General features: G+C 38.1%; 1 protein-coding gene across 8 annotated transcripts; it reads left to right on the top strand.

The window, feature by feature from the left end:
- The first annotated feature begins 424 nt into the window (after window positions 1-424).
- On the top strand, window positions 425-26,613 carry SH3GLB1 (SH3 domain containing GRB2 like, endophilin B1). 8 transcript variants are annotated; one of them, XM_074152883.1, is made up of 11 exons: window positions 435-588; window positions 5,128-5,269; window positions 7,903-8,031; window positions 9,745-9,878; window positions 10,279-10,371; window positions 13,748-13,771; window positions 18,595-18,684; window positions 19,221-19,321; window positions 23,894-23,911; window positions 24,356-24,587; window positions 25,519-26,612. In XM_074152883.1, exons 1-11 carry the CDS (start codon window positions 517-519, stop codon window positions 25,624-25,626), a joined length of 1,143 nt encoding a protein of 380 aa, XP_074008984.1. In that variant the 5' UTR covers window positions 435-516; the 3' UTR covers window positions 25,627-26,612. The 8 variants fall into 8 exon arrangements, with proteins under 8 accessions (XP_074008987.1, XP_074008984.1, XP_074008983.1 ...); XM_074152882.1 differs by lacking the exon at window positions 23,894-23,911 and adding an exon at window positions 12,427-12,465; XM_074152880.1 differs by lacking the exon at window positions 23,894-23,911 and adding an exon at window positions 12,427-12,513.
- Window positions 26,614-26,867: the final 254 nt, after the last annotated feature.

Raw genomic sequence — 26,867 nt, 5'->3', positions numbered from 1 at the left:
GGCGGGACAGGCAGGGCCGAAGCCCCCAGGGCAGCGGGGTTTCCGCGCGTAGGGTCGGGGACAAACGTGCCCCGGGCAGGCCGCCACCGCCCGGACAAGGAGACTGCCTTTTCTCCCCACCCCGCTGTGTGTTTACGGTAAAGGCCGCGACCGGCTCCGGAGAGGCGGGCTGGGACTCGCCGCAGCCGTCAGCCCTGGAGCGCGCCGATAACGGCCAGGGCTCCCTGAGGCGGGGCGCGCGCCGGGACCCCGGCAGACCCACCGGCCCCTCACGGCGGCGCGAGGCGAGGCGAGGCGGGGCCGAGGCCGAGGCCGGGGCGGGCATCGCCGCCGCTCCACCGGTTGATCCGGGCTCTGCTGCTGACGCCACCGCAGTGGCCAATCCGTTGCGACGCCGGGCCGGGCCTAGCACCGCCCCCTCGGCGGCTCCCCACAGGGACGGGCCGGAGCGGCTGCCGCCGCTGCCGGTGTGCGGGCTGAGTCAGCGTTTCCTCCCCTCCCTCTCCCCCACCGAAGATGAACATCATGGACTTCAATGTGAAGAAGCTGGCGGCCGACGCGGGCACCTTCCTGAGCCGCGCTGTGCAGGTACGCCCCGCTCGCCTGTTAGGACTGCGCTTCGCCGCCGCGGCCTCAGCTGAGGGAGGTGGGCGAGGCCGCGGGCTGGCTTCATGGGGCCGCCGCCGGGCCCGGCGCGGGGCGTTGGCCGGGGAGCTCGGCTCCGCCCCAGGCCGGGGGAACAGGGGCCGGGCTGGCGGCTGGGCCCGGCGCGGGCTTCCAGCTCGGAGGGAGCAACAGGCCTGGCCGCGCTGGCGAGGGGGGAGCCCAGACGCCTGGCCTGGCTGGGCAGCGATGTGCTGCTGTGAGGTGGCTCTTTCCCCCGCGGGTCCCTTGCTAGCCTGGGGCTTGTCAGGACCCGGGGATTTTGTCCAAGCTGGTTGCAAAACTGCTGGCCTCGGGAGTGCTGGCGGGGAGAGGCTGAGGCAGCCCAAGGTCAGGACAGGGAATGAGGGGAGAAGGCGCCTGGGCTGGGGGCCACGAGTTGAGCAGGCATCAGCTGCGAGGAGATGCGGTCGGACTTTATGAGTGGAAAGGACAAAGGTGCGTCTCGCCTGAAATAAGCTGGTGTTTTTTATTGGTTGCTGAAAGCGTGTCCTGTTGCTGGATCGGTAGAATTCGAGCTCTGATGTGACACATTAAAGCATGTGTCTGCTTAGGTCTGCTTGTTTGTTTGTTTTGTTTGAGCTTTAGTATCGTTTTTAAGCTTGTTTGATAGTCTATTGTTTCTCAATCGGTCTTACCCCCTTTCTTCACGCTAAGGGCACTGTAATTGGCTTTTGTTCCTTAGCTGTTGTCTTGAGCTGTAATCCCCTTTCTTTATATAATCAAACCTGAACGGATTTCCTGTCGGGAGGTGGACGTCCAAGCAGTGCATAGTAATGCACTTTGGTTTCTCATGAGTTCTCGCTGGGTCACAGTCAGGTTTGGAACGTGATTAAAGTTGTTACCTGGTCTGATCGGTCTGATATATTGCCCTAAATCTCAATATTCAAGCAGAACCAATGATCAGCAGCACAGCAGAGCTCTAAAAATGCAAACTGGTCAGAAAACGTTGTTGTGGCTTCTCTTTGTTATGGAGGTCTTTCCATCCTTCTCCCCCTTACTGCCCCCCCCATCTCCCACCCCTAGCTTCTTCCAGGTTTACATATTTTCCAGACTATCTCTTCCTTTCTAGCCTTTACCCCTTTCCCTTTTCTTACTAGACAAGGAAAAAAAGGAGATACTGTTCATCCTTCATTGTAAGATCCTAGGATGGGACCTCGTGATTTTGTCTCTTTTATCTTGACGTTTTACATTTAAATCAGTTTATTGCATTAAATCTAATGTAGGTTTTTACAGTCTGTCACGGTTTAAAGGTGGTTTACTCCAGTGTGCTCTATCTGCATTGTCGGTTTACATCTGAATAGCTACATTAGTTATCTGCTTAATCTAAACTAAAATTCAGTGGAAATGTGGAAATAAGAATTTTGCTCTGCCAGCAGCTACTTTCCCCTGAAATGAGGTTAATGAAGCTGTTGAGGGTAAGAATCAAATCTCTAACATGTTCTTACAATCTGAGTAACTCATGTTTTGTGTGCTACTGTTGTTTCCCCTGTTGTGTTGGGTTTTTTAAAGTTACTGTATAAGGCCTACAGATAATATTAAGGGGTAATAATTTTGTGGATTTTTTTTTCATATCATCTGGGTACACATTTTGTGTCCTCCAGTAAAAATGACAGTTCTGTATTTTGAGCTAAACTTTATGTTCAGACATTGCTGCATGACATGGTATGATCTGACACTAGTTGCTTTGGGACATTAGAAACAAAAAAAGCCCACCAAAGCCTATGAAGCAGTTTAGCAGCATAATAATGGTATGTAGGAGAACAACTTAAAATTTCCATTTCAGCTCTACTTCAGCTGTTTTACAAGATGGTGAACATCTTGCTAGTGTTTCACAGGTTTATCAGACTTTTCTGTAACAAGGAAATTGGGGCTGTTTTTCCCAAAACTGCTTGATATTCATGTTCCAGGAAGCCTGTTCCTTCTGTGGGTGAGATTATACTGTATTCAGACTGACATATTCTGGTTAGTAATCTACAGAAAAATCAAGCCTACTGGCCATCTTCCTCCAAAGCCTACCCTTCCTTCTGGCAGGCAGAAAATGCTTCGAAGGAGTCCTCCTCAGTCAGTCTTCCACAAATTGCAATTACTGCAACAAAGTAGCAAATGGTTATAGTTAGTGATATTTGAGGTGAAATAATGCTATGGAGTGTAGTAATAGGAATGCGAGTCCTTCCTCTTGCCAGGCTCTGTAATTGACAAGCTGCCTGTGTAGCACTCAGGAATGAGCTGGACTTTTGCTCTTTGGTAGCAGAAATACTTTTATTGTTCATGACTTCTGCCTGAAGTTAGAGGCTTATCTTAATATAATTTCTCCTTCTAGTGATTTTGCAGTGTAGACTTGAAATGTCAATTGGGCTGTGATAACCCGGTTGTGTACAAAACAGTACAATTTCATCCTGTGTGAGCTGGTCACATTCAGGCAACTTGTGTATATATTTTGAATTTAATAAAGATAGATGGATGGATTAAATGATTTACTGATATGATTTGTTCCAGCAGTGCTTACATTAAGTATCTCTGTATAACATATTTTAAGCTTTAATAAAAAGCAAAACAAAACTGTTTAGAGCTCTAATTGAAGTAGAAAACCATTAGTGTCTGCCTACCTTGGAACAATTTTTCTAAGCAGAAGAAAAATTACTGATCTGTAGCACCACTTTCCTTATTTTGTTCTTATTCTTAGGAAGGGATGGAATAATATCTGAAAAAGGACATAAAACAGAGAACAGTTCAAATTTTAGGTTTCAGGGTAACTGAGATGGGAAATCAGAGTGGTAATATTGTTGCATTATGCTGATGCCGGAAACCATTCTTCTGTCAAACTACTACTTGCCACACTACTTAGTATTGCTAAAATTACGTTTTTCCTTTAAGTGTATACATGAAATCTAACATTGGCTAAGCAATCTTCACACTGCTGAGTAGACTTATGGAGATATTAGTAGGAAAGCCCATTTCACAGACTTATGCTTCTCTGTAATTAGTAAAAAATAATTTCAAGACCAGTTATATTGTATTCTAATAAATCTGTAAAAAGTTTCTGAGAACAAATTACGATACCTGACATCTTTTTAAAGAGCCTTTTAAACAGTAGCAGTAATAAATCCATAAATAAATTCCAGTCTTCCCTATACTGCAACTGAACTTTCTCACAAAGGCAGCTTGCTTTTGTGTAGAACTGCAAATGCTGCAGCATCCAGCTAGACTTTTAGATGTGCTTGCTGTCAAAGTGGTTTTTATTCTACGTGTGATGGAAATTAAAACAAACTTGGACAATGCAATTTACTTGTCTTGTATTCTTCTTACTGTGAGTTTAAATATCGCACTGAAGAACTTATTAGGAATGAAATTTGACAGTCAAAATGCTTGCAGTCCTATTATATTCTTAATTGGTAAGCTTGTTAGGAATTTAATCATAAGCCAGGTCCTTCTGCAAATGCCTGACTTTGAACAGGCTGTTAAGTGATGAGATCATCTTTGTCATGAAGAACTACTGCTCTGAGGAGAGGCCGGCAAAACCCTCAATTCCGGTTTTGCTTGGTTCCCTGATGTGAAATGTGTGGCTTTCCCCTCTCCCAGAGAACTGTGATTGAAGTACAAACTGATTATGGATTAATAAGAGTTGGCGTGAATTTAATGTCAAGTGAAATTGGATTTATTTAGCTAAATGGAGTTACATTCTATTTCATTGTTGCTGAAAACACAGCTTGGAAGAAAACAGCAGAGGTCATCTTACCATTTCTGTAATGCATAACAGGATCAGTTATACCTAAACAGTTCATCAAAGATTGATTTGTCCTATTCTAAAAAAGAAAACACCTCCTATCCTCAAAGATATTTATTCTGCAACTTCCCAGGGAAGTCTATTTTACTTTTTAATCCTTGTCTTTAAAAGCTTTCTGTAACGTATAATTCTAACTTAAATCTTCATACTGAAGTTTAAACTCACTACTTTTTGTCCTGCTTGTTGTGGGCATGACAACATTTTTAAAGCACATTAAAGGTAGCTGCAATGAGAATCTGTTGTGTTTTGAGGTTTTATTGTGGGAGAAGCGACAAAATTAGAAAATATACAAGACTGAAGTTGCCTTTGTTACCTCTGGACTCTTTCCTTTTGCTCCTGTTTCAAGGAGCACTATGCAAAATCGGACAAAGTGTTTCAAGTGAGAACTCTCCATACCAAATAGAGCAGAGGATTTCTACATAAAGTTGTAATTTACATTCTTCATCTTGATCTGATTAATGCTCTCCTGCCCCTTTTTCCCTCTGATAGTAAGGCTGTGGTGTTGTACTTAATGACTTTCAAATTTATCATTTTTTTTATTGATGACTGGATAATGATTATATCTTTGAAAGCATGATCTGCAACTAACATGAGTGAATAGTTATTGTCTTAAATTTTTCCTGGGAAATGATTTCTGTGGATTAACAGTATTTTCAACCTGTCTGTCTGCATCATAGTTCACAGAAGAAAAGCTTGGTCAAGCAGAGAAGACTGAACTGGATGCTCACCTGGAGAACCTTCTCAGCAAAGCAGAATGCACTAAATTGTGGACAGAAAAAATAATGAAACAAACAGAAGTATTACTGCAGCCAAATCCAAGTAAGGAGCCCTTCAAGTTGTTGTTTGTAACTTTTGAATTAATAGATTTGCCAATGTGAATGTTTACTGCAATAAGTATTGCATAAGTTATGACTAAGTATAGCAGTCTTAAAATTTAAAGGCTGGAGTTAGGGAAAGCATGTTTTGAAGAGCTACTCAGAATTGGAGACACAGTACCAATTGCTGGTACCAATCCTTAACCCTATAAATGGGAAAAGCTTTAGATGGGAGATCTCTATAGCATTGGTTCCATACTATGGTCAGTCTCAGGTTGGCTGGTTTTTGAGTTGTCTCCTGTTTAATTGAATTTCCCACTTTAATTCCAGAAATCTTAGGTAGCTGTAAGAACTCTGAAGTTCTTCATGGAGTAGATGCAGTGGCTCAAGAAATTGCATTACAATTTCATTACTTCAAACTGTCTGCCCAATACAATTCAGCCTGGAGCAGGCAAGATGAACTGAAATGTCTGTCTTTAACAATTCCTTTACTAAAGAATGATTTTCTCCAGATGCTGACTCTTTTATCATTTGCCAGCGTTTTACACACCATGCTTAGGCAATACAGTAAAGTTTCAAATATGCTTTCATCACTGGTAATCTATTACTGTAAAAATAACAGAAAAAACATAAGTAGAAGAAATGTAGTTTTCTGGTGTGTTAATTTTATTTGTTTCTGAAATTGCTCTATGAGTAGTAATGCTGAGGATATTAGTTTCAGTCTCATATGGTACAGTCATCTGTGCCATTTGTGGCAGTTGTACTAGAGTTGGCAGCAATAGGAATTTGCTTAGTGTGTAGATCGAGATTTCAAATCAAGACCTGGTTGCTAGCCACTGGGCAAACTACTGTTACCAAAAAAAATTTAAACCTCCTTTAGGTTTGCTCAAATGATGAAATTATAGTACCGCTAATATTTCTGCACTGAAAGCATAAATATTTTCCTTGTAGTGACATACCGAGTTAGGATTTTTTAGTACAGGTATATCTCTAATGCCAAATAATGCTGCTCTTTGAAGTATTATTTTGGAAGTCTGTTGCATCCTGTAGTTGCATAAAAGCAGTGTTTAAAAAACAAATATAAAAATCAGACCAACTAATCCGGTGGGAAGGACGCAATAGAACTTACAGAATACACCGGAGGAAATAGTTGTCTTGTTCATTTAATTCAGTATTTGTAATATGTATTGACTTTTTCAGAAACTTGTAGAATATTGAATCACTAACTGTAGGCTGGCAGAACTGCATGAGGAAGATTCAGAAGAAGGATAATATATGGTAGTATCTCAGTTATGCTGACCAGTCAATTTTCTGATGGCTAAAAATACTCAGTGTTAAGCAGTGGTCTTGGTCTGTTCAGCTGTTTGGCAGCCTACTTGGAAGGACTATCACATGCTGTAGAGAGCTTCTTTTGGTGGTTGTTAATGGAGTGACACGGTCTGGGGGAGGAAAAAGGACTTTCAGTTACACCTTTAATTGCACCTCTAGGCCAGAGCCAGATAATAGTCCAATAATTTTAGATTGCTTTTTGGTTCTTTTGTTATTTAGTCAAAAATAAATATTATGGATAGAGTAAATTAAAAACAATGAATTTAGATCATTTTTGGTTCACCCTTAGTGTCAGGGAACGTATTGGCACCAGTGTTCAGCTGTCTTAGGTTAATTTTTGTGACCTTCAAGAAAGAATAGTTATTTAATTCAGTGCTGATGAAAGTTGACTAATTAACAGTATTTGTTATTTTTGTTGCATCAAAGTGGCAGGTTTGTTCATTGGAGAGCTTCTTTCTGGTTGTCTGTACTATTGCAAGCTGAAATTAGTTCATACCATCTGCATAAATAAAGCAAGCTAATTGTGAAGTCAAAACAATTGGTCAGAGAAATCTGGTGTTGCATCTGAGGAGTTTGCTATTGTAATTAACACTGTCCCTGTTTATGTCTGTGATGGTTTTTCACCCAAGAACCATACTGTGGCTTAATATTACAATAGGTGGATATTTATGATCATATAGTAAGAATAAGTTTTTTTGATAATTTTGTTGCTCAGACTAAGGAAAGATGGGAATACGAAATAAAACACTTGTGAATATCTTTAGTGGTTTGTTTCTGAGCATTTAAAGGATGCAGGTGGACTGGGAAAGAGAGGATATAATTTCTGGAGTTAACAAACTTTCAGAATATCTTAATGGGAAGCTCCTGTAGTTGTTGAACTTAATTCCTACACTGCTAATTCTAGTGAACAATTTTCACAATTTTTTTCCTAGAGAGGGAAAAAAAAACTGTTTGGTTTTGTTAAGGAGAAGCATTCTATTATGCTTTTACAGTGAAAATTTCTGGACAAAATTTTGAAAAACTGTATAAATATACTTGTAGAAGGGAGAGGAAAAGTATAATTTTTCACTTTCACAGATGGCTCTAAGAAATGCTTGAACACAGCATAACAAACATGGAGTACAATTACTTTTCAAGAACAAGATCTTCACTTTAAAATTGTTCACTTAAAGTTGAGTTTAATGTCTGGATTTTTAATGTCTTTTTTCTTTTTTTTTGGGGGGGGTGTGTGTGTGTGTTTGTGTGTTTGTTTCTATTTCTAACTTGTGTTTCAATGACAGTAATGATTTCAAGTAAACATTTTTTTAGACGCCAGAATAGAAGAATTTGTCTATGAGAAGTTGGACCGCAAAGCACCAAGTCGCATGAATAATCCAGAGTTACTAGGCCAGTATATGATTGATGCTGGGAATGAATTTGGCCCAGGAACAGCCTATGGTAAGTAGAAGCAAAAAATATGTCTTGTGTTGCAGAAATTAAGGGGGGAAAATGCACAGCTCTAGTTTTTCCTATAAATGTAAAACGATATTTCTTGTCTTCCTCTAGATGAGACACTTCAGTGACTTTTGTATCAGTTTGAGATGACTTGCTGTATAACCTTGAGCATTAGGAGATCAGTGATGAGGTTTCTATCCAAATCTAGAAATATAACCTGCTCTTGGAATCGTAACCATCTTTGTGGATTTTCTTAGCAGAACAAATAATTCTGGAATTTAGTTTCTTCGTTAAAAGAACACATTTGCACATCTGACAACACATGCATTTTATTTGTGGCATGGAGTGAAAATGTTACCTGAAATTAACTTCTCTAGTGAGAAGCCTCTCTAACTTTACCGTATTCCTCCTTTTCTTAATATATAATATTTTGCTAAAGATGAGTGTGTACAAGATAATCTAAATTTTCTTACTTCTCCAGCAAATTTATATACCTATGACAGGAGGGTTCAGGGTGTTACATCTGATTTTTTTACACTGGCATTAATTATAAAGTCTAATTCTAGTGTTTTCTACAACTTTTAAAGTTGCTGATAACAGATTTAGCTGTTAATCTAACTTAACCAACTGAAATGCATAGGTATCTGTATATCAAATACAGTCTGCAACCAAAGTCTGAAAGCTAGCTCTCTTTAGTTGTTTTCTTTTAAAATTGCAGTGTGAAGGAAGAGTTTTTTTCTGGGAAGAATGAGTTCTTTATATCTGGAAAAAATGAGGTTCCTTTTAAAAAGAAGGAAAGTGCACTTAAAAAAAAATTAAATGTTTTATGGAAGACTTATGGATACAAAATCAATAATGGAAGGCTTTGTTCCTCTTACTTCCTCATGGTTTTATACTGTTTTCTGTGGCCTGCCTTCTGATCATCATCCTCAAATCTTGTTTTTTAATGTCAAATAGAGTTGTACTTACAGTTACACTGTCCCTGAACTTTCAGTATTGAGACAAGTAACATAGACTATTTGCATAAAGATAGATACACTGTTAGCTTTCATGTGGTGTCACAAAGTATTTTAGTTCTCTGAAAGCTTGGTGTCTTTTCCAGCTCAGCCATGTCAGTCTGTTGAAACATAATAATAACAGCTATATTCTTGATACACTAATTTCAGTTTCAATACCTAGCTTGCATATTGTTCAGTTACTGTACAAATGCGTGTTAAGAAGTTGGAGTTGATGGGGCAGGGAAAAGCACGTTCTTTTCCAGTAGCTACGTGAGCTTTTTCCTTGCTACCAACTATTCCTTACTTAAACAAAAATGTAGTATAAGGGGAGGAGGACGTTGGATTAAAATAAGTAGGTATGATATCCAGTTCTAAAATAGGCTTTCACAATGGAGTTACCATAGTTAGTGCCTCTTCTACAATACTGTATCTATTGCCATTGAAATCTTGCCGTGACCTGTGTTTATTATTAATAAAAATTGGTTTAGTGTGTGGGTTTGATTGTTTTAGGTGGCTGGGTCTTTTTGTGTGTCTTTTTTTTTTTAATGTTTGCTTATTGGGGTGTCTCTGTAGCTGATTCAGATGTCTTTTGAAATCCCTTGTGATGGCATTGGACTATATCTCAAACTGCTGACCTAAACTTTCCTGCCTGTAGAAAATTCTTTTGTTAATCACTTGCCTGAATCACTATGAAACTAACTTTTTTTTTCCTTTGCAGGAAATGCACTCATTAAATGTGGAGAAACACAAAAGCGAATTGGGACAGCAGACAGAGAACTAATTCAAACTTCTGCTATAAACTTTCTCACTCCCCTAAGAAACTTTATTGAAGGAGATTACAAAACTATTACTGTAAGTTGAATTGTGCATTCTTCAGCGTTTGACAACAATTGTAACTGTAAATCTTCAAAATGAAGTAGTAGATAATTGTACATTATTGCTTTCCTCAAACTAATATAGAAAAAGTCAGGTAGAACTTGTACCTTTGGTGTATTTTCCTTCCTTTTGACAAAGTAAAATCAAAATAATGCTGAAAACTTGCTTTTTGTAACTATTCTATTTGTAACTTCTATTAAAAGTATATACCTTAAGTACAAAATGTGTGAGAATAATTAGGATCTAATTTGGCCTCTCTGTTCAACTAAAGAATGTTTTTTGTATCTGATACTTCAATAAAAAATTCCCAGGTAGACAGGCTTTTGCTTTTAAGTATATGTACCTGTTCTCATGAAGTAACTTAACTTGCTTTCAGAAAGAACGTAAACTGTTACAAAATAAAAGACTAGATTTGGATGCAGCAAAAACCAGATTGAAGAAGGCAAAAGTTGCAGAAGCTCGAGCTGCAGTGAGTAGAATTTTTTTTTTAATTTGTCCATAATTTTAAAACTTATTGATATATATTTATAAACTTGACTGCTTGGCTATGTTTCCAGTCCTAGCTTCTTATTCTCACTATTTTTCTAGATACTTTGTAAGAAATGCCTTAGTGGAACACAAAGAAACAAAAGCAAATTGCTGATCAAGGTGTTAGTCTTCTATTTCTAGGTATTCTGTCAAGTTGAACATACTTGACCAAAGTGAATATTCTCCCCTTATTCTATACTAGATGAACCTACTGCCAAAAATGACTTGCTACAATCTGCCAAGGTAGTTGTATATACATATTATTCAGAGGTCAAGTTTTGGCATTTGAACCTCTACAACTGTTGAAGCATATGTATAATTACTTCCAACTGATGAACCTATCTAGACTTCTCTACGTCAAAAATATTTGTAGCTTACTCTTTTGATATCGTTTACTACTTCATACCACCAAACAGGCAAGACTCTTAAACTGTTAACCATTCTTATTCCCTCAAGAAATGCTTGTTCAAGGAGATTAAAATTACTATAAAAAAACTTCTGCTTTTTAAACTCTTAAAATGCCTCTAAATGGAGGAATAGGCAACTGAATGTATGCAATTTCAGCAGGGTGTGCTTCTAGTATTTTCATAGCTATCTTTAGACTGCGTTCCTAGAAGTGCAGCAGTTAATGATGGATAGTGGATTTTTCTGTAAGGGTTAATGCAGCAGGGGCCATGCACACATATGCTGAAGGAATACAGACAATTTAAATACACAGGGACAGTGCACATGATGGAAGAGGCAGAAGTAGGACTGTCAGATTTTGCTGGCTTTTCTGACTGGACCACTGTCCTGAAAGATCTCAGAAGCATCATATCTGAGACTGAGCTTTGTAGGTGGGATGGCGGTCCTTCTGAAAAAACAACATTATCTTTACCTGATAGTTCTGCTTCTGTGTCTCAATCCTCCATGTCATGCACACTGTCCTTGTGTATTTCAGTTGTCTGAATTTAAGTCCATACATGCTATTTCCCCTTATATTCTGTAAATTTTACATTAAAAAGTTACTTCTCTACCTGTCAAGCTTCCTTAATTTGTAAGACTAACAATGGAGAGCAGAGCAGGATTTTAGTCAGCTAGTGGTGGAATTTGGAAGCAATGGATAGAGAAGCCATGGACAGTAAACCATACCTTTGTTTGGATTTGTTCATAGTTAATAACCAAAATTTTTTTTTTGGAAACTTAACTTCCTTGTGGCTTGATAGCAAGTATATGCCTTGCTTTCTAAAGCAATAGAAAGACCACAGGAAAATTGTTCCCTTTGAACTCAGTATTAAAAGAAAGGCTCTGTACATGAGTTTTAGTTCCATCACCAGCATAATCATCCAGAGTTTGGTGCTTGGACAAAATTATTGCCAGTTGCTGCTGCTATTACTTGACCAGTCTTAAATATTCATATAGCAAATAATTCAGTTTTATTCACAAATAATTTTGTGCTGGCAAAGCATGAAACGCTAGGCCTGTTACTTCACTACCTTGCCTATACTTCAATTTTAATTACATTTTAACAGCAGTGTGCATGTTTAAGAAGTATTGGATTGTAGAATTTCCTCCGCAATATAGAAATGAGGACTAACCTGAATATAGGTGTGATGCAAATGATTCATTTTCTGTTGGCTCACTCATTTATGAAGGAAGATATTTGACAAACAGTGCTGAACTAATAGGTTAGCAAAGTGTATTCAGTTATGATGCAAACTTCTATGTTTTACTACTTTCTTTGACAGGACAAAGTAATACATTACATCTACATTTGATTATTTTTTCCCTGTTATAAAAGTATGTAATCTTTGATGAAATCACATTTTCCTGTGCTTACTGTACAACTGAAGTAACTTAGATCACTATTTAAAATAGAAATCTAAATGGTTTTATTTATCTATATTCAGTTCACAGTCTTGCTTAGCTTAAACTTGGAGTGCTTTGTGCCAATATTCTGTTCACGTGCTATATTCAGTGTTGTAACTTGCTTTTGTCTTTTATCTATGCTCTTAAGCAACTAAACACCTCTCAGCCTGAAGAGAATAACATTATGGTAAATGTCTCTTACGTGCTCAACTTGCTGCATGTAAAATGGCTAAAGGTTTGTTGGCCTCCTGTGTTCATTCATTTTCCTATCAAATGTTTCCTCTTGCTATCCAGCTCATTTGATCTTGTTTCAGATGTTCTCCATTACAAACTGGATTGGGAAAGTGTACTAAATACACTTACGTCAGTACAGCATTAGATGTTGGTTTTTATCAGAATATTTCTAATAACGTAGAAATTATTCCCTTCAAGCAACGTTTTACAAATAACTGAAACTGAATAATGTCATAAATTAATGGCTTAACTTGGAGTACACTATATTCTAAACTGGTTGCAAGGGCTTATCAGTGCAGTTGGTTTTACCACCATAATTGTGAAAGTGGAAAAGAAAGGGGTTAATTAACTGCATACAACATAGACTGTGCTATTCAGCCTGTCCTTGTTTGGGTGTTGGATCTGCACAGCACAGTGGGTCTCATCTCAATTTGTGTTCCAGATTTCTCAGTCATGATCAGATAAAAGAGCGAATAAACCTGTTTGTTACAACTCGCTTCTGCAACCTTTGTGCACATTTCTTTCTACCAAAGTCCTGATGGTGTCATCTTCTTACAACTGCAGAAAATGAAGGCTAAAGGAGAACAGCTTGCTGTTCCAATTCCCTCTTGCAGTGCAGAAGTAATTAACTTCTAGAGTAAATTCCTTGCAGTTCTATGATTTTGCTGTACTACTTGCTATTGCTTTAATACTCAGTTTGAGATACCACTGTAGCAATTTTAATTAAATTTATGTTTCAATAAAGAAAAGCTTGTGAAATAAGAAACCGGTAGTGGAATTAGCAAGAGAAATCATTTGTCTGTTTCAGTCTTAACATGATGTTAAAATGAGAACAGCTTTCCGTAGTTTTCCAATATTTTACCACATTAAGGTAACTTAAATTCCTCCATAAAGTAATTTAGTTTGTCTGAGTCATGTCATTTTCTAAGTAATTATGTCTCATGTTGTAATAGCTTGTTTTAAATAGATTCTTGTAACATATAAGTTCTGCGAGTCATACGCTCTTCAGTATCTAATTTATTTCACAGGTGTAGTGCTACTCATACTCATTGTAGTTTCATTGTACATGAAGGGCTTTGGGCAACTGACTTAGAGCATTCCTCAAACCCCTGTGAAGTTCTGAGGGCAGGAAAGTAGTTAAAAGCCAAAGTATGGGTGCATCCTGTATTCAAGTACCACCAATGTCTAAGTTTGTATGTTTTTATTTTTTTCCCCCTACTCTTACTGCTGGCTAGATATGGGCTGAGGAAGTGACAAAAGTAAGTAAACAATTTAGAAATTGCAGAATTCTGAAACCATAACTTGTGCTGGTCTAATGTAATAAAGGATATTGCATGTTGTTGATTTCGGTCTAATGCTGGCAGCCTGGTGCATTACGTCAGAACATACTGGTTCCCTCAAGGGTCTTTCAAACTCCAGTGGCGAAACAATGCCTGGGGCTTTTTCTGTAGTAAGCTGTTTCTGGCTGTCACCTAGTACCATACGATTCTCATGTGACGAGATACAATAGAAAAAGAACTACATGTCTCAAAATTTACTGGTATGGTAACCTGTTAAAAACGACCTTTTAAGAATGAGCTTATTTGAAAATTTTCAGGAGGGTTGGGGTCTAGTAATCTAAACTGTGCTGAAAAACACTGATCTTCAACTTTGACCCAGAACATGGAACAGTAAATAAAATGCTGGAGTGCATACAATAAACTCGGAGAAAACTCTGTTTTTGAGGATTTTTTTTTTTTTTTTTTTGTTCCCTGCCTTTCTCCTCAGTGTTACTAGAGAATGCTGTGCTGATCTTAAGCAGCTGAAGTTAGGAGGTAGGCACATCTGAGATCTGCAGCTGGGCTGAAGGCCAGTCCATAAATATAGCATTAGCCTTGGGGTGGGGGCTGCAGCCTTCTCTTGTCGTGCCATCCTCTGCACAGGGACAAACTCAGTGGAGCTAACGGAGTGCTGTGTGATAGCTGCTCTGGTGCCAGGAGCAGGGCTGTTCTCAGCCTCGTTGACTCTGACAAAGCAGTATTGGGAACAAGCGGTGGGAAGCTGTGCTAACAGCTAAAAGGAAATTTCTTTGGGGATTTCTGTGGAGGAGAGGAAATAAAAATTAAGGGTAGCAATAGAAAGTGGGGGTGGCTGGCAGACAGGGGCTTTGCAGTATGGTTTTTATGGGGGGACTAGATTGGCAGCTGTGGGAGGTGTAGGGAGTTGCTATTAGAAGCTGGGATATGGAGCTTTGGGTGCAATCTTGGGGATTGTGAGAAAATAAATGAAGGCTTTCTCTATTCCAACTTTCTGAGAGTCATGGTGCAAACAGGGTGATACGTAGTGAGAGTGTAGGGGGAACAAGGAGTTTAGAGATTGAACTGTAGAAGGAGGGTTAGGTCAACTTTGGTCCCAAAGTTTGAGAATTATTTTACTATTAAAGTAACAATTTGGAGCAGCAAATCTGTCTGCCAGAGTACTTCGTACTACTTGGGGAAAAAGATGGCGGGGAAGCAGTACTGCTGGAACAAAAACTAGTTTTGAAGCTATAAGACAATTATGAATAAAATGATGAATAAAACTACTGGCTTTTCAGAGATGATGACAAGCAACTTTAGGATAGTGAAATGTAACAGAATGTGTCTTGGAGAGAAAAAGAAGTAATACAAAGTGCTTAGCTACAGCATAAAGGAGATGAAAAGCTTTATATCCTGTAAAAAAAATTATGTAATTCAAAGTTCCCTTTTTTTTAATTAAGTCTATAAAATAAAGCAGAGACTATTGAGAAGAAACTACAACACACATGTTCTGCCAAAGGAACAGTAATCCATGCAGGTTTCTAAAGGCAACCTGTCATTCTGCGTTTGGAAGCTGGAGGAAGAGATTCATAGATGTTTTCAATTTCAATCTAAAAAGCTTCCCAAAAAGGATTTCAGACTGTCCAGTGATTTCTAGATCAATCACAGGGTCTTTTTGAGTTAAAACAAAAGATCTGCATGCTGTCAATGACAAACTTTCTTCAATTTAACTTCATTTCTGAAATGTGGAATTAGAGGGTATTAAATATTGTGTCCAGCTCTGGAGCAGCCAACATAAGAAGGGCATGGGCCTGTTGGAGCGAGTCCAGAGGAGGGCTGCAATCAGAGGGCCGGAGCACCTCTCCTGTGAAGAGAGAGTTGGGGTTGTTCAGCCTGGAAAAGAGAAGGCTCCAGGGAAACCTTGTAACAGCCTTCCAGTACTTAAAGGGGGCCTACGGGAGAGATGAGGATGGACTCTTTATCAGGGATTGCAGCAATAGGATGAGGGGTAATGGTTTTAAACTGAAAGAATGTAGATTTAGATTAGATATTAGGAAGAAATTCTTTACGTGAGGGCGGTAAGGGACTAGCACAGGTTGCTCAGAGAAGTTGTGGATGCCCCATCCCTGGAAGTGTTCAAGGCCAGGCTGGATGGGGCTTTGAGCAACCTGGTCTAGTGTCCCTGCCCACAGCAAGGGGGTTGGAACCAGATGATCTTTAAGGTCCCTTCCAACTGTAACCATTCAGTTAATGGGGTATCTACTGATGTTACACGCTTTATAAATGTATGGATTTTGTTAGAAGTCTTCTGACGTGTCTGGTGTAGTCAATGGAAAAAAGCAGAGGCTTTCAGCACATTGAAGTTAGACTGGTTTTGTGCGTGACGAGGAGCTCCTGTCTTTGTTTGACTACAAAGGAGACAAGGAGGCCCAGCTATATCGGGTAACATGAATATATCCGTTGTCACTAACAAAACAACATTAGGAAGGTAATTTTATTTCCTGTGCTCTTATGATTGTGTGTTATCCCTTAGCTACAGGATTGTGCACTACTTCTGAGAAGTCATATATTCTTATGTGATATTTGATGATGTTATGAACTTCTGAATATTCATATTCAGAAACTGGGTTCATATTCTGAACTTGGGAAGCAAGTACCATTTTGAGGGATCTTCATGGGAGATGCTCCATGAGGCCTTCTAATTGTTCTAAATACAAAATATGACTGCAGCTGGGGGTGACTGGAAAGTTTAAGCTTGTAGTTTGAGCTTTTCATTCTGTTCAGAAACAAAGGTGATCAGGCCATAAGCTTCCCAGATTGCAAGTAAGCTGTTTTTCACCTTTACCACAAGGTGTAGTAGAATAGATGTGCTGTTCTGCTCCTGTTCACCTAGCAGTACTGAAAATGGGGATGGGCAAAACAGATTAAATCCATCATCACATAAGTCAGTTTATGCAAATCTCTACAAAACCAGTACATTTTGTAAAGTGATGTATTTAAAGTCTCCCTGTACTGCATAGGTTAATACCACTTTACTTGCTCACTTTGCTTTTTCTTATAGAAAGTATTGATTTGCTACAATATTGTTGAAACAAATAGAATTAATCTAATAGGATATTTCCCCTTCTTATACGTTCCTATTCTCATGTGTTTACTTACCTGGCAGGAAGAAAGAAACACATTAGCAACTGCTGACTTCAGAGAGGCAAGAGACTAGATTATTTATCTCTAGATAAATGGTTTACCTATGATTTTACTATTTTTTTAAAAGGATGTGATGTTTCTAATACAGAAGGGAATGCTTTTCTTCCCCTCTTGGCTATCAAATTTACTTTTTCCCCCCTGTTCGTTCTCACATTTCTCTCAGGGACTGACAAATGGATTTCACTGATACTTATACAGGAATAGGAAAATTCCAAGCAAAGATTCTTGTCTGAACAAACTTTGAAAATGTAATTAGTTTGTAACTTGATACATACACTGCTATCTCAGTTTTAGTAAGAAACACAGAGTACCCTATAGCTGCTTCCTTACTGTTTAATTAATGTGCAAGCCTTCCCAGCTGCAGTGACTTCAGATGAAAAACATTTCTTGGGTAACAGCATCATTCTTCTGTGCTCATTTCTGGGATTAAGATCCTTCCATGCAACTTTTCGTATTGATTGACGTTAATGGAATGCAAGAGCAGAATGTTTGCAAACACATAAAATCCTTTTGAAACCAATGTTTTACCTGTATCACCTCATTAAGTTTCCTGAAAATGTATTTTCTTACTCTGTTTTGTTGAGAATAGTAACTGCTGCGTCTTTGACTGAATGCAGATTTTTGCCTTTATGTTAGTTTTTAGAAACCAAGGTACTAAATGCATATAAACATTGAGGCAAGGTAATCCAGCTTCCAGGCTGAGGATATTCGGTCTTGGAGCAGTAAATCTTAGATATTACAACACACATTTTTATGTATTTGTGTGTTTTCAGTGGTATCCTTTTTTTTCCTCCAAAAAATACTCTAAAGTAACTTTGGCTTGTGTTAGAAGTAGTCCTTTGAAACTACAATAATGTTGTTAACTTAAAAATTGCTAATAGCGATATGTAAGAAGGAATAAATGCAATTGGAATTATTTAAATATGAAAGTTAAGTCCAGTAATTTCAATAGAAATTTTACTCTAATTGAAGTTAAAACATTTGCTGTAGTTTGAATTTGTTTATTTTTAAATATGCCTCCATTACAAGCTCCAGAAATAGTTGTAGTAGCTTGGTGGTCAGAATGAGACATTAATTTATGAAATATCCTGTTAGAACTTACCGTCAAAGACTTACGTATGGTTCATTGCCGTGCAGTTATGTGCCAAAAATAGTGTGTGGTTTACCCTAAACTGTTTGATCAGAGCCCTGTTAACTTAAAGTGTATAAAAAAATTACATTTTCTTGGCTGTCATGGCGATGCTGGCAGAACCCCGGGCGCAGACACTGTTATGCCAATGAACGCTCAGTTTTTTAGTGGGAGAGGTGGGGTAATAAAGCTCAGCTGGCAGAAAAATGCCTTCCTTTTGCACACACTGACTCTCTGGTAGGTGTCTGATGATAAAACTGCTTGTTGTATATACAGGGCCTCAACATTTCTGAACCCAAAACGCAATTACTCTTTTTGCCTAGTAAAGAACTGCAAAGAAAAGGCACGTTTCAAACACCTAAGCTTATGATTAATGCATTTGTATGAGTAGCTCAGAATAAAATAGAACTGTTGCAGTCAGAAGGTGTAACTGTGCACCGTACAAATACCTAATGTGCATCCTTACTTTTAGTCTGAACAGGAAGTACGAATTACTCAAAGTGAATTTGACCGTCAAGCAGAGATTACCAGACTTCTGCTGGAAGGAATCAGCAGCACACATGTGAGTACCCAAAAGAGGGAAAGGGAAAAAGTCAAAATCAGGGCACTTTCTAAAAATAACTACAGTAAGCTACTTGGGAACTTTGAGCTACGAGGTTTCACTTCAGTATGTTAAAGCATCAAACTGTGGGTTTTTTTTTATTTTTTGAATTCTGGTTTAGTATCCACTGAATTTAACTTTAGTCTCCTGTTAACCTTGAGAATGCAGGAGCTTTCATTTTTATCCTTTAAGCTCAGCTTCCCATTCATCAGATCGACTGAATGGTGAAACCACAAAAATGTGCTAAAATATTTACTCTGTTGTGAAAACAGTGTAGGTAAATGGCATGGTGCTTGTACTGCACCTATTTTTTTTGTGGATAAATGTTAATTTTTGTGACTTTTTATCCCATTTAACTGGTAAATCCAGGCACTGTGCCTATGTGGCATAAATGTGTGTGCCAATACTGGTGTTAGCACCGGATAAGGAGACTGGTCTTTCTAATGCGGTGTAGTACTTGTACAGACTAAAAACTCAAATTCTTTGCTTTATTATAGGCACATCATCTTCGCTGTCTGAATGATTTTGTTGAAGCTCAGATGACCTATTATGCACAATGTTACCAATATATGTTGGATCTCCAGAAACAACTTGGAAGGTAGTAACACTGTAAAAACTTAAGAAAAAAAAAAAATAGCTTTTTCTAAGTGCTTATGAATAGTAGGAAAACTTGCACTGATATAACAGTGGTGAACACACAGGGATGCTGGACTGAAAGGAAATATATCTATTCTCAGGTAATTAACATGTAATTACCTCAGAGCAACTGCTTCCCTAAGCCTACACACAGCACTAATGCCTTTTGAGGGTTCATTGACTGGGACTTTCTATATTTTGTAATTGAGCTGCCGTTTTGTAAATGGCGCAAAAAATAATTTCTGGAGATTTACTTGTAATCATTCAGTTGTCTTATGCAATGTGGGAAAAGTTTCTGTACTGCCCGTAAATTCATGTTATCTCTTAACTTGCCACAGGACACTACCTGATTTTAAATGAAACTCCACTGTTAAGTGAGTTGCCAGCTTAGATATTGTGTCTAGGGAGAAATGTACTTCATAATATCTATAATCACTAATGCAAAGCACTCACAGTGGAACGAGCATGTTTGTCTAGTTTTACTGTTTTGTGCGTTTAGCATTTTTAAAGTAAGAGAAGAAACTGTCTAACATTAGTTTGTGCTCATAATGCTTTTTTTGTGATTGGTGGTGATGTAAGGAGATTTACGAGCTTACTTCTCATAAAGTTTCCCTATTCTAAGTCTTCACAAATCAACCTTTCTTAGGGTTATACCAGACCCTGTTATTTAGGTGAGCCTACGTGTTGAAGGATCATCTGTACTTAGAAGTTTACGGTAGTGTCTATTCTAGACAACCGTCTCTATAAAGTAACTCCGTTTATGTTTTTCATGACAAGGAAGTAAAAACAAGTCTTCTCCAGTCTTGTCCTTTTTCTGACTTGCAACTTCCTGTGGTATTTGATTTCCTTTTCTCAGTTTGTTTGAATGGGTATTTTAAAGACTTTATTAAAAAGTCTTTAAAACTGTGATTTTATTTTTTTTTTTAAAAAGCTACAACTTTAGACTTACATTCCAATGAAAGAAGTATTCAACTATAAAATTTGGTAGCACATAAATTCAAGTTGTAGAATTGAAAGGTTGAGAATAAACGTCTACTGGATTAAAGGCAAGTGCCTCAAATTAGGCATCAAGTGAAATATATTTACAGAACCATTTTGAGAGGATGTTTTTAAAATCTCTACTCTTATCCTAGCATATTTAACAAACAGAAAGCTTTAGGCATAATACCCTTAACCTAAGGAAGAACATATTCCTCTTTGAAATCTCTTGCTTTCGGATGTATAGTATCTCCCAGAACAGCTGTCTTGGTTTAAAATGTATCTAAACTGCTACCAGTTTTGTTTGTTTGTTTTAAAAAAAGTATGTTAGAAGAAAATACTACCTTTAGGAAAACAAAAGGATGTATCTTTATGTGTCTATGATCTGATTAGTATTTTTGATAGAATTCCTATGACTGCTAGAAGACCAAAACCGTGGAAGCTTTGCAAAATCCTAAATGCCTCAAACAGCCAAATGAAGTTTCTCTGCCTATGTGGAGTAAAACAGTAATGGTATGAAATCTTGGGTGTGTCTTTCCTTCCTTGTGTAAGGAAGTCCCACTGAACTATAACGGAGAGCACTGGGACAGTGTCTCCTGTTGCGCTTCTTGCTTCGGAAGAGTTCCTCAGTTTACAGGCATATGGTGCACAGCACTTGCATTAAATAAACAGGTGAGCAGGGTATGTGTAGTGTTCTTCCTATGTTACATATAGGCAGATGTGGTACCAAGTAAATAGCTTAAGCAGCTCAGCTAGGTTTAGGTTGTATTTGCTAGTGCTCTGTCGGTTAATATAGGGATATATAGTGCTAAGTTATACATGTTCTTTTCACACATGTAAGAATGACATTATGCCATGTTCTCATATGAAAGCCAAGAGCTGTGAGGGAATTATTTTTGTTTTGAGATTGTTGGTGAACCAAAGATGCTCAACCTCTAAGTGGGATAGTTTGTTTCTTGAAACAGAAACCTCGTTCTCAGAATAGATGCATATTATATATTTTAACTGTATCAGAATCTAGGGTATAAACCCTAAATTGGTTCACATTAAGACTATTCAAGTTCCAAAGCTGAGCACTGATTTTCCTGATGTACTCTCCAGAGTCAGCTTTAGGGAAGGTGGGGAGAAAACTTGTGCTCAGTTCTCTTTATAGAAATAGACATGGTTTTATGGACGTTTCTCTTCAAGGCAGCATCAGCTGCTTATCCCTCTACTGCCTCCCCCTCCTATGAGGCTGCTTAAAGAATCAAATCCCTCAGGTTAAAAAAAAAGGTTAAAAGCAATCTCCTCCCCTCTTTTTTATTTTTTTTTTTGTCTCCAGAATGAACTAAACAAATCTATTTCAAATATTCTGGTACTCTGCCTGCTTTTTTTTCTTGCTGATAACTGATTCTGCTCTGAATTTTCTCAGCTTCCCTGACAGCAAAGCCTAAGCTTTGACATCATTATTTTTTCAAATTACCCATTACTAGTACCCTACTGTACAAGCTGTGAAACTCCTGCTACTCCAAAAAAATCCCACACAACCACTGTATAGCTGAAGCTTTCCAGTAAAATGCCTACATATGGCTTTGCAAAAAGAGTGAGACTTAATGTTTTACTGATTGACAGAGTGCTTATAAAGCTCTAGCTTTCTTTTCCACTAGCTGTACAAACCAGTGACCCTTTGAACTGAGCAGATTGATTTACAAGTAATTACTGTGTTAACAGAGAACAGGTTTAGCAGTATACTAAACAGTAATTTAGCAATATTGAGAAACAGCTGATTGTCATTTAAAATTAAGTCCCTCTGTTTGAATGCCAACTAATCAAGTAGTAAACACATCATAAGGAACAGCTGCTGAGTTATCCCTACAAAAATGTGGGGTCTAACTTTTCCTGCCTTCGTTTTGCTCACTTGATTTGTTCAAGGAACATGATGAACTGGTTTGAAAAACTAATCTGGCAAATGAAAACAAATGTTTTTTTGGTGGAGTTGCAGTCTCTTCTTGGTGAATTGAACCAGCTCTTTATGATCAAATGAGGTCAAGGTAAGCCACAGGGAGAAGTGGAACTTCCTCCTTTTGATGGTGGTAAACTGCTAACTAAACTCATAGCAGTCTTCTGAAAGTCCACCCAATTTTTTATGTGCAATTCAGTATAACTGTAAGTGAGCTACTTCTGTCCTTCACAGTATGCTCCTGCTGTTTACCTTCAGTCAAATAGAACAAGTGCATGACTGCAAGGTCAATGTGTTTAACAAGTTGTTCTGATGGAAAGTTAGCAATCTTCTTCATGATTTTTGTTAGATCAGATCATTGAATCAACTCAAAAGCAACAGATTGCTAGATCTGACCCAAATGACAGAGAATGAACGTTTGCACAATAAAGGGGTAAAGGACTGAGTCCACTCTATTTGGTGGCAGTGTGAATTTACTGGATTAAGTATAGTGTGAAACTGTAAACTTGTGTGCAGTACTGCTGCAGCTGATACAGATTTGAGCTGCCTTAATTCCACCTATTTTTGTGGCCACACAACCCAAAAATTAGTCACTATACTGATAGATTTAGTTCTCTCCTGCATGAGCTCCCTACACCAGCTCCTGTTATGATTATATGAGCACCAGTAATGCTGCAGACATGGGTGTGAGAATATACTGATCTTGATTTATGTGGTTAAAGTTGCCACTGAACTGCATCTTCAAGAAGAGCTTAACTGGGGAACATAGGTGGGAAGGGATGAGATGAGACTGTTTTCTGACAGGTTCATACATACGGTATGAATAGATCTCCATTATGTTGAAAGAGTAGACCAAAAAAAATAAGGGGGGGAGAGAGGAGGGCTAGTATGTCCACATCCCAGATGTTAATGAAAAAGCACCTTTGTAGAAGGGCTGATGATGAAAGTTATGTGTGGGAATTGACTGACTAGTTGATGCGTAAACTGGTCAAAAGAATGGAAGGAAATGTAGCTACAGTTCCACATCATCCTGACTCAGTCTGACTCCTGCTTTCTGACCACTTTTCACTGCATCAGCTCTGCCACTTTTCAAAACCTTCATTAACCTGCTTTTAAGGTAGAATCAGGTGAGTGTTGGAACAAAGGAAGGCAGCTTTGTCCCTTCGTCAAAGAATGACTACATCAGCAGCTAAATAAGTTTAGTCTGCCGTGGAACTGCATGCCACGATGCAGGGGAGAGTGACATGAAACAATCTCACAGCTCATCATTGCCCCCCGTGCTGTCCCATCTATCCCGCTGCCCTGAAATATCTTGCTTATTTGCTCTCCTCTGCTCCTTCTACTTTTCAGTGGTGTTATTCTGTCCTTTCCCTACCTGGCGCTCATCACGGGTTTTTTGTGATTCAGCTCATTAACTTAATAGAAGAGTATACACTCTTTTGGGTTTTTTCCCTCTTTCTTTTTTTCAGGCAAGTTAATGAGTTGAATTGACTTCATGGAAGGGTCTGGCAAGTTATAAGTTCACGTTTAGTGTAACATATTTCTGTTTTGCAGTATGCAGTTAGCTGAATCAATGAACTGATGTAGATTACAAAAAGAGTCATGGGGTTTTTTTAGTTCTTTCAGAGGGAGGCTGTGTTTTTAACCTATGTTATATTTCCCTGATCTGGTTCATCAACACAATCTTTTGTGTAGCCACATAATTGAGGAATGAGCAGGAGGATGTGGAAGCTACTTTTACTGCCAGAGCTGTCAAAAGAAATGTTTATTAAAATACAGTCTGACCAACAGTGCTTTCCTGGTTTTGCATTTTTTTATTTTTAAGAGGTAATGATCAAGTCTTTTTAAGGTGGCGGTATTTCTTTTAAAGTATATTGGTTTGATTTATACTACAGGTCAAGAACAAATATCTTTATTTAGGTTTATTGAAATATCGGTGCTATTCTACTACTGCTGTCTACTGATGTTTATTCTGTAGCTGGTAAAAGCAAGAATGCTAATTTAGGCATTGAGACACGTATAGCTCCCCATGTAAAACTGATTCACTCAGAAGTCTTCTTGTTTTGTTTTCTCCCACAGCTTTCCATCTACTTTCCTCTCTAACAATAATCAGTCTTCCTCAACTCCTGTGCAGAGTGTTTCTGCTCCCTCAGTCTTGGCCTCAGCCTCTGCTTCATTGCCTTCAGTAAGCAATTCAATAGTTACTTCAGGCATCAGTGAACTGAAGTCATCAAGTGGCAGCAGGAAAGCTAGAGTCCTCTATGATTACGATGCTGCAAACAGCAGTGAATTATCACTACTTGCAGATGAGGTAAGAGTTTTCTTTGTACCTTGATGATTTAAAAGTAAAATCAGAATGCTTGTGACTAGTCAGTTCAATAGTACTCTTAAAGCATTGTCCCGTACCTATATACCCTAATATTCTATAGTGAGAGTTAACACCATCTTAGCTTGCAAGAATATTTGCTAGACAATCAAGATGCAATTCTGCTGTCTTCTTTTTACCACACCTTTAGTTCTGTTATCAGTAGAATTAGTCTTTCAAACGTTAAATATTGCAATTTGGGAAGAATATGAAAATACAACCACATCTTGTTTTGATGGTGGTGGTTGTGCTGTGTTTATTCCTATTCCAATTCAATTGCACTCAAGTCAGAGTCTATACAAAGCAGATGGAGATATACAATGAAGCAGGGCACTGGAACAGAGTTCTGCCTAGTAATGTGATTGTAGCTTAACCCTGAAGAAGAGCATCCACAGGAAAGTTTTCAGACTTCTGTTTTTTAAAATGTGCATTTTGTGCAAATGTAGTACTTGACTTTTTTCGTATCTAGACAGTGACTTAGAAGCTGTGGCCTAAGATTTTCTGTTAGATGTAGCACATCAACACCATCATCATTTCTATCGTGCACTTCAAGATCCAACGAACTTTCTTTTAGATTGCCTGTTAAAGTTGATGGTGATGTACAAGATTTATAGATAAAAAATAACAGAAAAGAAACAGTAATGAATAGAATTTCATCAGAAAAAAAGGGACTTTAAAATATGCTACTATATCTACTTTTCCACGGACCACTGAAATAATTTTTATGAGCACCAGCTTATGTTCCATGGATGTTCGTATTAAATGTTCTATTTAACTTAGTTAATATTAGTTCTAAGACCTTGGAAATCACATGAAAGTAGACTGTAATATTTTTCTGGGCAAAGAAAAGTTATAATAATGTGTTTCTGTTTTTTAGGTGATAACAGTGTACAGTATCCCTGGCATGGATTCAGACTGGCTGATGGGTGAAAGGGGAAATCAGAAAGGCAAAGTGCCTATTACTTATTTAGAACTGCTAAACTAAATGGTTGGCCTGAATAAAGACTGTCAATTATGGCGACACCATATTTATATACAATTAACGTTATGTAAGCAGGTTTTAAGTGTCTTCCATGTTATTGTCTTGAGGGACAAATACCAGCCATTACAAACTGGCTTTTCTGCCAGCATGGTTGCATGGTAAATACTATATTCAAACTTAATGTGTTTAAAGCTTTTACTTCATGTGCCAAGAACGTGTTTCCTACAGATTTGTTTCTACTGAAGTTTTCACTAATACAAGCTTCTACTTTTGAGTAATCTAGATTGAAAGCAGGAGGTACTGTTTTCTACTGAAATTTTTCATTAATGGCAAAGCTTTTCTTCACATAAAATAAACTTATTGTGAACTAATGCAGGCGTAATGCATGTTATTTGAATAACCGAAACCAAATGTGAAACATAAACCTTAAAGAAGTCCATATGGTTCTGTTCCCAACACCTGTGGACTACAAATGTGCCGAGGCGTATATGGCTATCTGCTGAGTAACTTGTGCATTTAATCACCTTTGAAAAATGAAAATGAGTGTTTTCTCTCTGTTGAACATTTAAGGCAAATTGCTAGCATGTTGAGATTTTAAACTGCACCTAGGTGGATTGACACAAGCTAGTGACATAGTTCCAACTTGTTTTTAATCTTGCCTGGTATTCTTTTCCCTTTAATTGCTTTCCAGAAAAGAGGCTAATTCAGTTTGATTACTCATTAAGATTCTTTCAACTGCAAATCAGCCTTTGTGTTAAATTAAGCACTGCATTTTGCTAACCAAATATGCGCTGTCTCTCTACATTTAAGTGGTTCTATAGATGAGTGTGTATTGTTCAGATTATAGGTTTTAATGAAAATATGCGTTCACAATTCTTATGCAACAGTTTATTGTCGTGTTCTAATTGAATTCAATTAGTGTTACATTTTTTTGCTTTGCAAGAGGACCTCCTTTAAATAAATGGGAAGGAAAAGAAATGTTTTGAACCTAAGAAATGGCTTTAACTAAGGTAGTATTATTTGCAAATAACATAACTTTTTCCTAAACATTGCACCCTTTAATGTTTCATAAATAGCAGATTTTTTTAAGGCTGTAAAAGGATTAAAAGGATAGATTGAGGGGAATTTGATTTTTTTGTTTGTTTGTTTTCTTTTTTGACGTTCCAGTATATTTATTTAATTGGCCTTGGACTGGTTGAAGAAAATTCCTTCTATTGAGAAGGAGACTATTCTCCTTGCAAAAG

The sequence above is a fragment of the Numenius arquata genome, chromosome 8 (genome assembly GCF_964106895.1).
Source record: "Numenius arquata chromosome 8, bNumArq3.hap1.1, whole genome shotgun sequence".
Lineage (NCBI taxonomy): Eukaryota > Metazoa > Chordata > Aves > Charadriiformes > Scolopacidae > Numenius > Numenius arquata.
The sequence above is the reverse complement of the archived record's forward strand: the minus strand, read 5'-3'. Positions and strand labels throughout refer to the sequence as shown.